We start from the raw sequence: 16,201 nt of genomic DNA, 5'->3' as shown, positions 1-16,201 counted from the left end.
CCTGGATTTCTGAACGTTCTGCCCGTAGAGGATGAGAATCCTACAAACTTAGCCCATATTTTTCATAAACCTTATTGGTGCTTGAGTTTCTCAAGATCATGAGGGTGGAAATCACTCTTGAAGCGCACCCGAGAGATTCAAGCCTCTCCCTATCAAGAACCAGACCATCAGTCTCAATATCGCCAGACAAGGGTGCAGGAGTGCCCCTTGAAAGAGAAGGTCCAGCCTGAGAGGGAGAGGCACCAGGTCCCGGAAGCTGAGCTGGATCAGGAGGGGAAACCATGGCCTGTTTGGCCAGTAAGGTGCTATCATCACCACTTTGACCGCTTCCGTTTGGAGTCCCTGAAGAAACTTGAAGATGGTTGGGAGCAGGGGAAAGGCGCATGCCCTGTTGAAATTCCACTGATCCGACAAAGCATCCACTCCGAGGGCCTGGCTGGAAAGGTCCTGAGTGTAATACTTCTTGATTTTGAAGTTGCAGGGGATGCAAATAGGTCCACTTTGGGAATGACTCCCAAAGACAGAATCCATTTGAACGTCTGCACATGAAGAGACCACTCGTTGTTGTCCAACTGTGTGTGAGACAGTAAGCCCGCTTTGATGTTCTGAACTCTGGGGACGAAAACCGCTGAAATGTTGGCCAGGTTTTTCAGGACATGATGGGCTTGGCTTCTTGGAGCAGGGTGGCACTCCGAGTGCCTCCCTGCAGACCGATGCGATGTTGTCCATTTTCATTAAAACCGATTCCCCTTTGAGGAGATGAGTGAAAGATTGGAGGGCACACCAGGCTGCCTGTAGTTTCAGGATGTTTGAGCCTGGGTTGTGAAGATGGGCATCCCACTTGCCTTGAGCAAGTTGTGACCTGAAAAGGGCTCCCCACCTGGCACCGCTGATCCATGAGACAGGGGCAATGGAGTGACAGGTGAGCACATTTCTGCTCTGGAGCCATCAGAAGAGACTGTTCCTCATCACTGAGGATATGTGAATGGACTGATTGACCTCCCCTGAATTCCATTGTTAAAGGAACCCTGTTTGAAAAATGCATAACCCCACACAGAGACAATTTGACCACGGGGGTCGTAGAGACCATTGTGCAGATAATTCTTAGGCACTGTGAGACCTTTAGGCTTGAAGAGCTCAGCCCGTGGGATTCTCCCTCGGAGGATTGGAATCTTTTCCAGGGGGAGATGGTGTTTTCTTCCATGTCGAACTGGGCCCCTAAGTACACCAGGCATTGGGCTGGTTTGAGATGCCTTTTTTCCAAGTTCAGGAGCCAACCGAATTTGGACAGAGTGGAGATAACTTGCTCCCTGTGGATCAACAGCCGCACCTTGTCCTGGGACAGTAACAGGAGGTTGTTGAGATAATGGTACAAGCATATCCCTTTTGTTCTGAAGGCCAGCATGGCTAGACTAATTTTAAATACGTAGTACTCCATATATTTTTTGCCAGTATTCAGGATTGTTTCCTGTCACCACAAGGGCTTAAATATTTGTGGAAAGAGGTTTAGGGCATCTACTAGTTATAACCAAAAACGTCAATGTATTTTATTGAGATTTTATGTGATAGACCAACACAAAGTGGCTCATAATTGTGAAGTGGAAGGAAAATGATAAATGATTCTCAATTTTTTTTACAAACAAATATCCCAGAAGTGTGGCGTGCATTTGTATTTAGCCCCCCCGAGTCAATACTTTTTAGAACTGCCTTTCACTGCAATTACAGCTGCAAGTCTTTTTGTGTATGTCTCTGCCAGCTTTGCACATCTAGAGATTGAAATTTTTGTCCATTCTTCTTTGCAAAATAGCTCAAGCTGTGTCAGACTGGATGGAGAGTGTCCGTGAACAGCAATTGTCAAATCTTGCCACAGATTCTCAATTAGATTTAGGTCTGGACTTTGACTGAGCCATTCTAACACATGAATATACGTTGATCCATTGTAGCTCTGGCTGTATGTGTAGGGTCGTTGTCCTGCTGGAAGGTGAACCTCTGCCCCAGTCTCAAGTCTTTTTCAGACTCTAACAAGGTTTTCTTCTAAGATTGGCCAGTATTTGGCTCCATTAACCACTTCCCGACCAGCGCACGACGATGTACGTCGACAGAATGGCACGGGCAGGCATATTGGCGTACATGTACGTCCAATATTCGTTGCCGCCGTGCCATCGGGAGCGCGCCGCCGGCGGCGCGCTCCCGCGCTGGTCGGGACCCCCGTGAGTCCGGTCGCGGGACCCGCGGACTCGATCGCCGCGGGCATCCCCGCGATCGTCTCACGGAGCGGCCGAATGGAGGAAATGCTGTATAAACAACATTTTTCCATTCTGCCTAGCAACTAGTGACGCTGATCTCTGCTCCATGTGATTGGAGCAGAGATCAGTGTACACTAAATGAAAGCCCAACCCCCCCACAGTTAGTAACACACCCCTAGGAACACTTAACCCCTACACTGCCACCCACTGGTTAACCCTTTCACTGCCAGTGTCATTTACACAGGAATCACTGCATTTATATAGCAGTGATTACTGTATAAATGACAATGGTCCCAAAAAGGTGTCAAAAATGTCCGATGGGTCCCCCACAATGTCGCAGTCACAATAAAAATCGCAGATCGCCGCCATTACTAGTAAAAAAAAAAATAATAAAAAATTATTAATAAAAATGCTATAAAACTATCCCTATTTTGTAAACGCTATAACTTTTGCGCAAACCAATCAATAATCGCTTATTGCGATTTTTTTAACCAAAAATATGTAGAAGAATACGTATCGGCCTAAACTGAGGGAAAAAAATGTTTTTTTATATATTTTTGGGGGATATTTATTATTACAAAAAGTAAAAAATTATGCGTTTTTTTCAAAATTATCGCTCTATTTTTGTTTATAGCGCAAAAAATAAAAACCGCAGGGGTGATCAAATACCACCAAAAGAAAGCTCTATTTGTGGGAAAAAAAGGACGTTAATTTTGTTTGGGAGCCACGTCGCACGACCGCGCAATTGTCAGTTAAAGCGACGCAGTGCCGAATTGCAAAAAGTGGTCTGGTCTTTGACCAGCAAATTGGTCCGGTCTGAAAGTGGTTAATCTTCCCATCAACTCTGACCAGCTTCCCTGTCCCTGCTGAAGAAAAGCATACCCACAACATGATGATGCCAACTCGTTTCACGGTGGGGATGGTGTGTTCAGGGTGATGTGCATGTTAATTTTCCGCCACACACAGCGTTTTGCTTTTAGGTCAGAAAGTTTGATTTTGGTCTCATCTGACCAGAACACCTTCTTTCACATGTTTGTTGTGTCCCCCACATGGCTTCTCATAAACTGCAAATGGGACTTCGAAAAGGCTTTCTTCTTGCTAGTCTTCTATAAAGGCCAGATTTGTGGAGTGCACAACTAATAGTTGTCCTGTGGACAGATTCTCCCACCTGAGCTGTGGATCTCTGCAGCTCCTCCAGAGTTACCATGGGCCTCTTGGCTGCTTCTCTGATTAATACTCTCCTTACCTGGCCTGTCAGTTTAGGTGGACGGCCATGTCTTGATAGATTTGCAGTTGTACCATAGTCTTTCCATTTTCAAAAGATGGGTTGAACAGTGCTCTGTGATATTTTCAAAGCTTGGGATATTTTTTTAGAACCTAACCTTGCTTTAACCACTTGCTGCATGCCATATAGCAAAATGACGTCGGCAAAGCGGTTGCGATATCCTGACCGGACGTCATATGACGTGGCCAGGATAACAAGCCTCTGCACACATTGTGGTGTGTCAGTCTGACACACCACAACTCTGATCTAGGTAAAGAGTCTCTGACCAATCACGGCGTGATAAAACTCCTTCTGTATGCAGAAGCCCCCCATAGAATGCATTAAGATGAAAAACCTTCTGACTTTATAACCCCTTTAACTTGTAAGTATCAGTAAAATCTAAAGAAATCTGCTGAACTCAGTGCAGAGTAAAAGATGCAGATATGTATTCATTAATTCATATTTTTTCAGTGCAACTAATGTAAGTCCCTGACTAGGTGTCAGCCTCTCACAATCCAATGTATAGCAACCTTCAGACAGTATTGGAAGGGGATCAGGGGGTGTACTGTGTGTCAGTCGGGTGTTGTGCAAGCAAATGTTCTGACCAGGAGCATAATAGAAGGCAGAAGGTTAAGCTCATCCCTCTGCTGCTGCCCTTTCACTTGCTGTTCATCTGACTAGGGGTAGGAATATGTAACCGTTACAGAAAAAGTGGTGTCATCCACCTACCTGTGCTGTGTGACAGAGCTGCTTAAATCGCAAAACTGAATGAACAGATATAAACATCCTTTACATGTAAAATACCATATACGGTATGTACCTGTTTATTTACCTGTTAACATGGAGTTCAGCTTTAATAAAGTATAGGCGAGTGAATCCTGGTGTTGGTTCTGAGACAAATTACAAGTATTGATAATAAGCTGATGTTGCCCTTTTTGCTAGCATGTGTATTTGTGGGCAGTAACCTGTAGTCAGTAGTCAGAATGATTTTTTCACAGAGGAAAAGGGAATCTGATTGAGTGCTGTGTGTTACTTCATTGACCGCGCTACTTGATTAGAGATGGAAGTAAGGATTGCTTAATGTCTGAATTATTATGGAGTCTTCATACTATAAAAATGTCAGTTTACAGAAAGGTTCTATGTGCAGTTGCACCTTTATCTTAGCTATGCTTTCCTATCTGTATTTGATGTGGTCTACAATTATAGGACTTCCAGCAGGAGCATTGTAGTAGAGTTAGCCCGCAGCCGATACACCTTGGGACTTCTTTTCACTTTTTCTAAACATACAGTCATGGGCTATGAGTTTTGTGAGCCCTTGAGACTATTAATTCAAAACCCCATGATAATATCCTGCAAGGATAATGGATAATGTCCCTCAGCATAGTGTTGCCTGCTCATTTTTATTTCACCCCCTCACTCTCCTCCCTGATTTGGCGGCTTAGGGACAGACAGGTAATGGAGAAGAAATTGAAAGGGAAAATACATGGGAAAATGTAAATGAAAAGAAGTTATTATAACTGCTATAATGAAGTGCCTTTCATTTAAATATAAGAGTGTAACGCTGAAATGAACTTGTGATCCTGAAATGCATTTTTAATGAGTTCCCTTTTTATTTTTGCTGCCTCGGTAGCATATTTTAAAGACCCTTTGAAAAAAAGCTACATTAAAAAAAACACACACACCAAATGCCACAACATACAAAATTGGATATTGGTTTATTCCAAAACTGCTGATCAGGAAGAGTGGCTCTTCAACACAAAAAATGTTGCAGTCACTTTATTTAAATGAGGTTGAATTTGCATTGTGATGTGCCATTCTGATTTAGAAAAAAAAATTAGATTTTCAGATCAAATTGACCCAGCCAGTGAAGCGTTAAGGAACTGGCAGGTCTAGTCTAAAAGCCTCATGTTCTATCAAACCTGCAGACGACGGAAGTCATACAGTGCTAGTGAGAAAACAACTTTCTTGCTGAAGTCTTCTACTTGTTACTGTGTTACATTTTGTTCTCACATAAGTACACACATAAAGAGTTAGATGGATAAGAGACTGATAATTTTATATTTTTGTATTTAGAATTTTCTAATGTTGTAATTTTTTTGTGTTTTCTTCTTTTTCAGGGGAACGTCCTTTCCAGTGCAACCAATGTGGTGCCTCCTTTACCCAGAAAGGCAATCTTCTGCGACACATCAAATTACACTCTGGTGAAAAGCCCTTTAAGTGTCACTTGTGTAACTATGCATGCAGGCGCAGAGATGCACTTACGGGCCATCTCAGGACACATTCAGGTGATTAGTTCATTTGTGCAGGGAATTTTTAATAACACAAATTATCCTTCTTTATGCCTGCTTCTCAACCCTTCTCTATGCCTGCTAAGTCCTGTAATCCTGGAGTTCAGCTAATGATCACTTCTGTTGTGCGCTTATCACTTAAATGGGCCTCTATAGCTGGCTGTTTGAGCTACTTCAGCTCTCATTGGACTATGGATCAATGTTTTTACCTACCTATTGGTATGTGACTTCCTATATGTAGGGGGCTGTTTATAATGGAGTGCAGATACAGTTATGTACTCTCCACAGCACACCACAGCGTTTACTCCACAACAAGTCTGCATTTTTCAATTTATTAATAAAATGAAGGCTGCAGTCTGGAGCCTATAGCATCCCTCAGTGTTGGCTGCATATAGCTTCAGAGAATACTCTGTGATAGGAGAGACCTTGGTAATATGATTTGACAGGTCATGTGACTGGATACATTTTTTCATCCCCATTTTTTAAAATGAGGGCAGACATGTTAAGCACACTGCTGTGCTATATATATATATATATATAGATATATATATATATATATATATATATGCCAACATATTTTTTTTAATCAGAAGTAGGTCCATCCCACTGTATTGAAAAATTGTATGGAAAATAATCCATTAAAGAGGTAAAAAAAGCCTATGAAAAAAAAAGTAAAGGTAAAGGCATAATGCGCTAGTTTGCACTGCTGCAGAGGCTTCCATCTTCACCCGGTCTTCCTTTCGGGTTCGTGGACCTTGGCTGTCTGAGTGGCCGAGCCACAATGGCATCATAAGTCTTGGCCTTGCCAAACAGCTCTGAAGTAATCGCACAGGTATGCTGTTCTTTAAGAGCGCATGTGTCGGTGAGGTCAGCAGCTGCTGCTCGCTAGATCTCCTACATGGTGCACGTTTAGGAGATATTCATTTTACCTTGGCATAATACATGGGAGGCATCGGGGCACATTATATGGGGAAAAGCAGGGCACAATATATGGGGAAAATAATGGAATATTACATGAGAAAAAGCAGAGCACAACACGTGGGGAAAAGAAGGACACATTACATGGGGAGGACAGCAGGGCACATTGCATGTAGAAAATCAAAGCACAATACATGGGGGGCAGCAGGGTACAAAACATGAGGAGCAGGAGGGAACATTACATGAGGGACAGCAGGGCACAATACATGGTGGTGGCAGGGTACAATACATGAGAGCGGCAACACTACTTACAGTCAGTAAAATGTGTCCTTTGTGCTTCTGGCTACATATTTAGTTGAAATACTCCATTCTCCAATTCCCATCCCTGCCACCATAATCTTCTGATGCTTTGGAGGTTGATAGAGTCGCATACGCCAGGGTTCAGACTATGCACATCCTTTCTGCATCCCTTCTACATTCATAGAGACTGTATTATAGTTACTATGAATGAAAAACAATCTAAGAATGGAGGGCAGGCGAATGAATGAAAGATCCACCTCCTCAATTCATAGATCCTTTTTCATTAATAGAGACTATAGTACAACTTTTAAGAATGGAGTAAGAGGGTAGAAAGGGCATGCATAGTAGTCAGCCTTGATGAGTGCACATCCCTTGGCTCTTTTAACCCCCGCAGCACTAGAAGATTATGGCGGCAGGTGTGCTGTGGGATTCGGAGGACAGAAAATGTTGACTTAATCTGCAGTCATCAGTACAAGGGACACATCATATTGTAAGTAATGTCCTTTGTGATGATTTTTTAAACAATTTTTGACTGAACTTAGGTTTAACAAACCAATAACATACCCTTTAACTTAGGTTTACACTGTGTTTGTTGCCTAAGGTTTTCATTTAAAAACACTAAACATAATCTATTTTTTTGTAGTAGGTAAACCACATAAGTGTGGATATTGTGGACGCAGTTACAAACAACGCAGCTCTTTGGAAGAACATAAGGAGAGATGCCACAATTACCTGCAAAGTATGGGTCTACAAAATAACCTTTACACAGGTAAGTTCATTTGCTTAACGTATAATTTGAGCCAAATGTGTTTTTAGTAAATTAGATATGGAATTAGAACCTCTGTCAGTTTTTTTTTTTTTTGCTGTGTATTTTGTTGTTTGGAAAATTTCCTCAGAGATCTTTCTTAATCTCCCCCCACAAAAAAAAAGTTTGGCTTGACTTCCACTTTACAAGAATATAAATGATTATATTAGTAAATACAAAAATACTTCATCCTGTTCACTATATTTTCACCTAAAGGTCTAAGTTCACCTTTTACAAAAATTTTGTAAATAGATATATTTTCTTACAGCTAAACAAATGTGCATGTGTTATTTTTTATTTTTTTTTGCAGTCTGGAAATCATTGCAACTGCAATCAGTGGATCGAGGGTGCAGTGCTTCTGCAGAATCTTCCTTCAGCTCTATGTCCATACCAAGGACTTTAATTTACTGAGCTAGAGGAAGCATCAATGGACTGCGAATGCAGTGATCCCCACACTTTTTTCTGTAGTAAACTCCAAGTCTGTCTGCCATGGTGACAGGCTACACATTTACCCTACGTTCAGACCTATTGCGTTTTCTAGTGTGGCGATTGCAATTTGTAGAAACGCACTACAGATTTTGGGGAAGACCCCACGACATTTTTTTACATTTTGGCCTGGGGTTCCCCTCCAAATCCATAGCAGACCTGATGGGCCTGGTATGGATTTTGGGGGGAGGGGCCCCCACTCAGTTTTTTTCCAGATTTTTTATTTTTTTTGCCAGCAATTCTTTTTTTTACATTTAGCTGTCAGTGCTGACAGCTGATGACTCATCAGTTGTTAAGGATGTGGCGGTCAGCTTCCCGGCCCTCTCCTTAGCAACCAGATATATACAGTGTTTTTAAAGAGAAAAAATGCATGAAAACTGCATGCAAAAACACAGGTTTAAAAACGTAAAACAATATTCACAAAACGCACCTGAAAATCGCATTAATCGCAAAAGCATAGATGTGAACCTAGATCTCTGTGAATGAATGACACTTCTGTGTGAGCGGTGTCCCACATAGCCGGGCAGATTTCAAAAGTAACAGCGAGTAACATGTAACGTGGTCCGAAAAGGGGAGTTAGCAAGTATCTACTGTTTCAGGGCAATTTCAGCTAACGTAACCAAGATGTTTGTAACTGTACCAGGATGTACATTACATAACATAAAAGATGAACACTCCATGTTTCTTATCTGCAGCACCGCATAGCTTCATCTATATTTAATATCAACCTACAGAGTTTAAAACTAGCAAGAAGATACTGGCTTCTATCATTGCAAAGGTTCCTCAAGGTCTCTGTGAAAATATTATGTTGATGCACCTTACTATTTATCTTATACTAAGGTTGTGCTTTCTTGGCTTTAGTACAGTGGAAGGGTATGGGGAACATAAAACTGTTCCTCTTCTTGTCACTCAGTAGAAGTTTAATACCACTGAAACTTGGCACAATTTTGCAGTGCCTTTCAGTTATTTCACTGGTTAGAAGCTTGTTTTGTGAAATATGCAGAATTGTTTAGTATCAGTGCTACATATTTGTGATTTGTGATGCTGAGTGCAGAGGAAGCAAACTACAAGAATATGGCTAACTCTGGTATTCAATAGGTAAACTATAGGTAAAAAGAAAGAAAACCCAAGATTGATACATAAGTTTAGTTGTCTATATCAACACATATACAAATCATTTCAGCATGCCTAACATACATAAAATAACATCTGCTTTTGCCGGTTTTTTCATGTCCTGAGCTAGAATAGGCAAGTTTATTACTGCTTTTGGGTGCACTCAAATAGCCCAATCAAGCACTGCCCGTTAGATGGGGACACTAATGGCCAGCCATAGATGGCCACAGAGTGCTCAGTGTTCATCAGATTTTTGATTGGAACTGTGTGAAGTCAGTGCGCTTTTTAGCCAGTTGTGTGCTTATGTTGCATTTCTGTAAATTTGAATACATAGTGAACTTGGTGCCTCTTGACCAACAGTCAAATAGCAAAATGGAGAAGGGGTTTGAGGAGAGAAACACACATTACTGATCATTATTTCCAGACTTAAAGCACCGATTCCTTTTGCTTGTGTTAACAGAAATCACTGCCAGATATGAGCTTATAAATAAATCACTGATGCATAATCAGTGAACAAAAACTTTACTCTGATCTGTCCCCAAAGACCCAGTTATTTACCCACAGTGTGCCCAGTATTGCCTCTAACACAGTATAAGGCTGTCCATCTCAGCTCACACATCAAATACATCTATAACCCTCCTGTGACAGTGCCACTGCTCTCTTCAGACATCAGCAGCTAAGTGGAGTAGTTCAAGTTAGAAATAAGGACTATTGACTTTTGGCAAAAAGTCTAAATTGGCACGTACTATCAATTTTATTTAGTCTTATTTAGCTGCATATTTTGGGGAAAGAAGGAGTGGCTTGTGAAATTCAAATTATGTTTAGGTGTTTAGGGAATTTAAGTTTACTTAAAGAGTAATTTCATTATCTTGATTGCACAGAACTGGACACAGGACTTGTTTCTTAGACTGTGGGTTATATGTCACTATCTTCAGAGGATTAGACATTGGTAAAAGCTTTGCTCTATATTGATATAATTCCAACTGCTCTGTGAGACTCCAGTTTTTTGTTAGTGTTCTTAGGTGATGGACTACTTCTCTTGCTGGAGAAGATTTTTCTGTTCTTCAACATATTTCCTTTTCTCCTTTAACTGACAGTTTATTGCCTTATAGCTCACTAGCATTTTCCAGGTTGGTTATGCAGGTGTATACCTTTGTAATTGTCCCCAGACCCCACAGCAGTCACCCTGTAATGTTGCTTTGTGAACCAGATACTGAGTTAGGTGCTCACCTTGACATGTGGTGCAACAAGTGTAGTTAGTTACAGATTGCTATACAGGTCCAGGGCTGTGGTGCATTCCTTGAATCCCCCTTTGGGGGTGTGCCCACTGTGATGGGCAAAGCCTGCACAATGGACAGGACCAACAACATGGACACGGTAAGACAGGGTATCCCTGTACCTTTGCATATGGCTTCCTGTGTACCTTCTACAATATATCCTTTTATCTTACAAGACACATCATGCTAACAACACAAGTGGTTTTGAACCTTAAAGGTTATGGAGCAATCTTCCCATTTTGTGTTTTTTCCCTAGTTATTATTGGCTCACTTTATTTGGCCTTGTAGATAATGTTAACAGAGCTTTTACCTATTAAGATTTGGTGGTCTTTTTTTCCACATCAGTACCAGAAGTAGTGCTTATAAAACTCGTAACTGTGCACTGTGGTCATTTGCTGCCTCACCTGTTGCCTAAAATCTCAGAGATGCAGCTCCAGGAACTTGGTTAGCATCAGGGTTAATGTGATTCCTTCTCATCGGACACACTGATCCCCTGCAGTCCACATCCATTCCATGTGTACCCCACATGGGAAGATCATTACTTAGCAATGAGCAAATTACAGATGCTTGGGAGTGAGAGCATATGGTAGAAATAGCGAGAATTCTGCTTCAGGCCTTGATGAAACTCAAAGTTCCTCACGGGTTGATCGTTTTTCCCTTGTTTCAGAGGGCCTTATACTGACATTGCAACAACTCTCTGAATTGAGCTCCTTCACAGATGCACACCATTTGGCCTGTCTGACTAAAGCAGAATTCTCTGCAACAATGTCTTGTCTATTTCAAAGGCTATCTCCACTGCTGGAAATGATGAGTGCTATCCGCCGCAAACGTTCTTCTGACTCTCCTTCCTCTTACTGTATTCATGCATTAGAACATGATTTGTTTGGCTCACTTACATTTGCAGAAGGCAAGGGGGATGCTGAAATTTTAATGGAGGCTGTTAAACAATTCGCTGTAAGGTTGCTTTTCTCTGGCTAGATACACCTAGTTCTGCATAGTATCCACATGTTTCATTAGGCACAAGAAAGAAGGTAACAACCAGAAAGCCTTGATGAAATACGGATGAAATATGGACATACATGCATCCCTATGGGATAGCGGGTGTCTGCGGATGAACATCCGCTGACACCCGATATCATCCGTCTCCTCAATGGTCCGATTCTGCAGACGGAAGAAAATCCTATTTTTCTATCCGTCTGTAGAGCGGATCAGATGAACACGGACAGACGGTCCATGTTCATCCGATCCCCCATAGAGGAGAGCAGAGATCTGACAGGGCAGTCCCTGTACAGTGTGCAGAGAACGCCCTGTCATCCGCTAGCTCAGCGGGGATAAACGCAGCGATCCCTGCTGAGCAAGCGGATCATCACGGATCCATTCTATGTGAAAGGGGCCTTTCTATATTCTTGATCAATGTACTTTTTTTCTGTTTCTCTTCCTCCCATACTCTGAAATGTATCATGTGAGGTAGTTCTCGCCTATTGTGATCATAGAGAACTCAGTTTTAAAAGGTATTCCCATTGCTCTTCCTGTAATGTCTTCTGTTTGCCAAACACCTAGCCCTTAATATGCTGCAGGTATTGGTTCAGCCTTGTATTTCCTTTTCCTAACACCTTTTCTCTTATACTCCCTGTGCACACTGTAAGAAGTTGCTCTTCTGTTTTGTTGCCCTCTGCAACCTTCTGTGTCCCTCTGGGGCCTTCTTCAAGTGCCCACAAAGAGACCTCCTCTTGTGTTCTTGGGAGCTGCTGCCTTAAAGGATCCTTTCTACAAACAGAACCTTTTTCTCTATGTTGCCCCTGGGGACAAGGTTTCCCAGAGGCCAGTTTGTCTTGCTTTTCTGGTACTCTTCCTATCGCCTTTTATGAGAATTTCATTCTCCCGCCTCATGTTCTGCTTATGTGTGTGGTTGGCTGTTATCTATGGTACCACATCTTGTCTTGGGAACTGACCCTTCTCTTTTCCCACAGGACGGTTCCTCTGTGGAATTCCTTCCTCTTCTTTCTCCCTGCTGTGTGATTATTTTGTCTTTTTTTCTAGGGCTCTCAGCTTTTTCAGAACCAAACACCTTATATAGTGTTCATGTTTTTTGCCAGGTGTCTGTTCAGGCTTTTGCTGATATGCTTCGGCCACAAGGTGCTTCTGCTGTCAACTGCCTGTTTGGGTTGGTTGATACCTTATTTTTTTCCTGTAGGCCTGTTGCTGCTGTTCTGGCTATATTGTTGCCCATACATGGTCTAAAAATCAATTCCTATGTCCTCTTCTGTACAATTAGGATAATAGGACTTTTGACGTACCTGTAAATTCCATATTTTGAAGTACAGTACAGGACAGAGGTCCCTCCCCTCTCTCATCTGTGATCTACTTACTGCTTGCTAACAAACCAGAGCCTCAGGGAGTCGGCAGGGTTATAATTATAAGGATACACTGGGGGCAGTCCTGTGTCATGTATGTACTCCAATATATGGGATTTACAGTCACATCAAAAAAACGTTTTTTTTGGTACTTAAAGTGTTACTAAACCCAGAACCCTGCATTCACTATATCTGGTCTCCCATAGTACACAGAACACGGACATGCAATTATTTTAGTAAATATAAACTGTTAAATACCTTTTCTCATCAGCAGTTAAAGCAGTCTTGGGACTTCATTCTCCCCTGATTGTTCTATGACGCTGCAGGACCCCTGACCCTCTGTCTGTCTCTGTCTGCACAGTGCTGATTGGCCCTGTGTTGATCACATGCACTTTCCCAAGAAAAAAAAAATCTCTACTAATACACACCAAACTGAGCATGTGCAGCTTGCCTCCAAGGACTGTGGATGAAGGGAAGGATCAGAGAAGACAGGATCAAACAACTTTTTTTTACACAATGCAGAGGAATAACTCTTAGGTTCCTCAGTGAGTATACCATGCATGCTTTACTACATATACAGACTCATTTTACTGTTGTGAGTTTAGTAACACTTTAAAGTGAAATTAAAGTTCTATATAGAAACATTGATATCAGGTAGAATTTCTATAGAAATCTCTTCTGTGAAAAAAAATTATCTTACCTTTCTTCCAGCAATGTGTTTTCTATTTGTTTAACCACGGTCATCAGTTATTGAATACATTTTGTAAGCTCCTCGTTTTTTACAGTCAAGCATTTTGGAGTGTTTTAATACGTCTTACAGATTTAGAAATACAATTTTGCCTTGCATATACTTTTATAATTAGAATGTTGTACTCAAGTCAAAGGTTTTTTTTTTAGATGTGAGATATAATCTCAATTGCACATGTTTTGATTGTAGTAGTAAAAGAAGAGACAAACCAGGCTGAAATGGCTGAAGATCTTTCCAAGCTTGGCTCTGAGAGGTCTCTTGTACTGGACAGAATTGCAAGTAACGTTGCCAAACGTAAGAGCTGTATGCCTCAGAAATTTGTTGGTAAGAACTTGTAGCCTTTTCTGTCTATCAGGAAAAATCTTAGCAGAATAACATAAACTTGCCATAAAATGCAATAGTCCAAACTTATCTAGAAGTAATTACTCAAAGGAAATATTTCAAGTTATTCAACCATTAACTAGGGGTTTTCTTTACTCTGTATTCTATAATGATTATGAGTGGTAGCAGTTAATCTGATTTTTATAACATAAAGATAACGAGATAGTTGACTAGAAAAGAATAATAATCTTCTGCCCACTGTACCAGTTATTAGGCCTTTACAACCCAACATATACAAGTCAGCCTGTAGTTCTGAAGCAGCAGACATTGCATATTTATACAACAATCAATGTGTGTTCATAGACAGATCCATATTACACATGCAGGCTCCCAGAATTAAACAAAAAGCCAAGTAAACAATCATTCTGTCAAGTAGCATTTTTAATTCCTTTGCCAATATCTGTTCCTTATTCTCCAAATTTGCTGATTATGCCATAAAACAGCAAATATGTTCGAATTTACCAGATACTGGGAAATGAAGGAGGATTAACCACTTAAGGCCCAGGCCTATTTTTCAAACTTGTTAAAATCATTTATTTTGCTAGAAACTTACTTAGAACCCTGAAACATTATATATATATATATATATATATATATATATATATATATATATATATATATATATATATATATATATATTTTTTTTTTTCCCAACACTCTAGAGTAAAAAATTGCGGTCGTCGTAATACTGTATGTCACACCGTATTTGCACAGCAGTCTTACAAACGCAATTTTTTTTTTTTTAAATACACTTTTTTGATGTAAAAAATATGAAAACAGTAAAGTTGGCCCAATTTTTTTTTTATATTTGAAAGATAACGTTATGCCAGGTGAATTAATATACAACATGTCATACTTCAGTACTGCGCCTGCTCGTGGAATGGCAACAAGCTTTGACCCTTAAAAATCTCCATAAGGGACATTTAAAAGTTTCTACAGGTTACAGAGGAGGTCTTTTGCTAGAATTATTGTTCTTGCTCTAATGATAAGGGTAATACCTCACATGTGTGGTTTGAACACCGTTTACATATGCGGTTGCAACTTACATATGCGCTCCATTTAAATATTTTCTTTTTTTCTTCTTATTTATTTTACCTTTTATTTTTATACTGTCCCTTTAAAAAAAATGTGGATCACTGTTATTCTTATTACAAGGAATGTAAACATCCCTTGTAATAGAAAAAAAGCATGACATGACCTCATTAATGTCTTGAGGTCAAAAAGACCTCAGATCTCACATTTACACTTTAATGCAATTTATTTTTTATTTTTTATTTCCCCTTTAAGGCCGTTGAGCCGAAGCGATGTTTGACAATGCTTCTGTCATCCAATGTTTTGTTGCTGAGTGGGGGCCATCTTTCACTCACTCGGCTCCAGGCCTCTCGGGGAAAGGATTGGAGTGTCTTCGCCGCGGATACAGTAAGCGGCAGAGACAACCGGAGCGCGGCAGTCACCTCTCCCGCTGCCGATAAAAGTGATTTCTCAGTGAATCAGCCACAGAGACCACCTTAATCCCAAAGAGGACCGCCCATCGTTTCTGAAAATACCGGGGTTATGGAAACTATCTACTGCCATAACTCTGGTATTCTACATCAAAGTACCAATGTACAACTACTGCACTTTGCGGTAAGTGGTTAAAGGATAACGCCACATTCATTAGAAAAAAATAGCAAATAAAAAAAATAATAATAATATAGCATATACAATTACAACACAAATCATATTGTAATTGAATGCTATTAACATTTTACCTTTCCTTTTCAATCTACATCTTTGTAATTTTCTGTAAAGTGCAATGCAATATGGTTGCCTGGAGGTGTTCTGTACACAGAATGCGAAACATAATTTTCTGCTTGTGTGATTGGCTCACTGATTTTCCCATAAGTCTGCACTAAAATACAAGTCAGATTTTTGGCATCCCCTGCAAATGTCATTTTTGGCAAGATGCTCCAAATAGGAACATGTCTAAAGGGAAGCAGACCCAGCAGTTTTCCTCTTTAGAGCCCTGATTCTGCCCCAGC

The 16,201-nt window shown here is 40.7% G+C and overlaps 1 protein-coding gene across 9 annotated transcripts in view; it reads left to right on the top strand.

The window, feature by feature from the left end:
• The window catches only part of IKZF1 (IKAROS family zinc finger 1), a 174,904-nt gene that overhangs the window by 135,901 nt on the left and 22,802 nt on the right, over positions 1-16,201 (top strand). For 5 of the 9 annotated variants that reach the window (XM_077491780.1, XM_077491778.1, XM_077491772.1 and 2 more), the window contains 3 exons: positions 5,628-5,795; positions 7,660-7,785; positions 13,989-14,123. In XM_077491780.1, coding sequence (XP_077347906.1) covers positions 5,628-5,795; positions 7,660-7,785; positions 13,989-14,123 — 429 coding nt within the window. The remainder of the gene's footprint in view (positions 1-5,627; positions 5,796-7,659; positions 7,786-13,988; positions 14,124-16,201) is intronic. The other 4 variants (XM_077491779.1, XM_077491775.1, XM_077491773.1 and 1 more) reach the window with 3 other exon arrangements.

This window comes from Lithobates pipiens, unplaced genomic scaffold, assembly GCF_037356315.1.
Source record: "Lithobates pipiens isolate NorthernLeopardFrog02 unplaced genomic scaffold, aLitPip1_a1.2 Scaffold_19, whole genome shotgun sequence".
NCBI classification, from domain to species: domain Eukaryota; kingdom Metazoa; phylum Chordata; class Amphibia; order Anura; family Ranidae; genus Lithobates; species Lithobates pipiens.
Note: the sequence above shows the minus strand (reverse complement) of the source record. Positions and strands in the feature narration are given on the sequence as shown.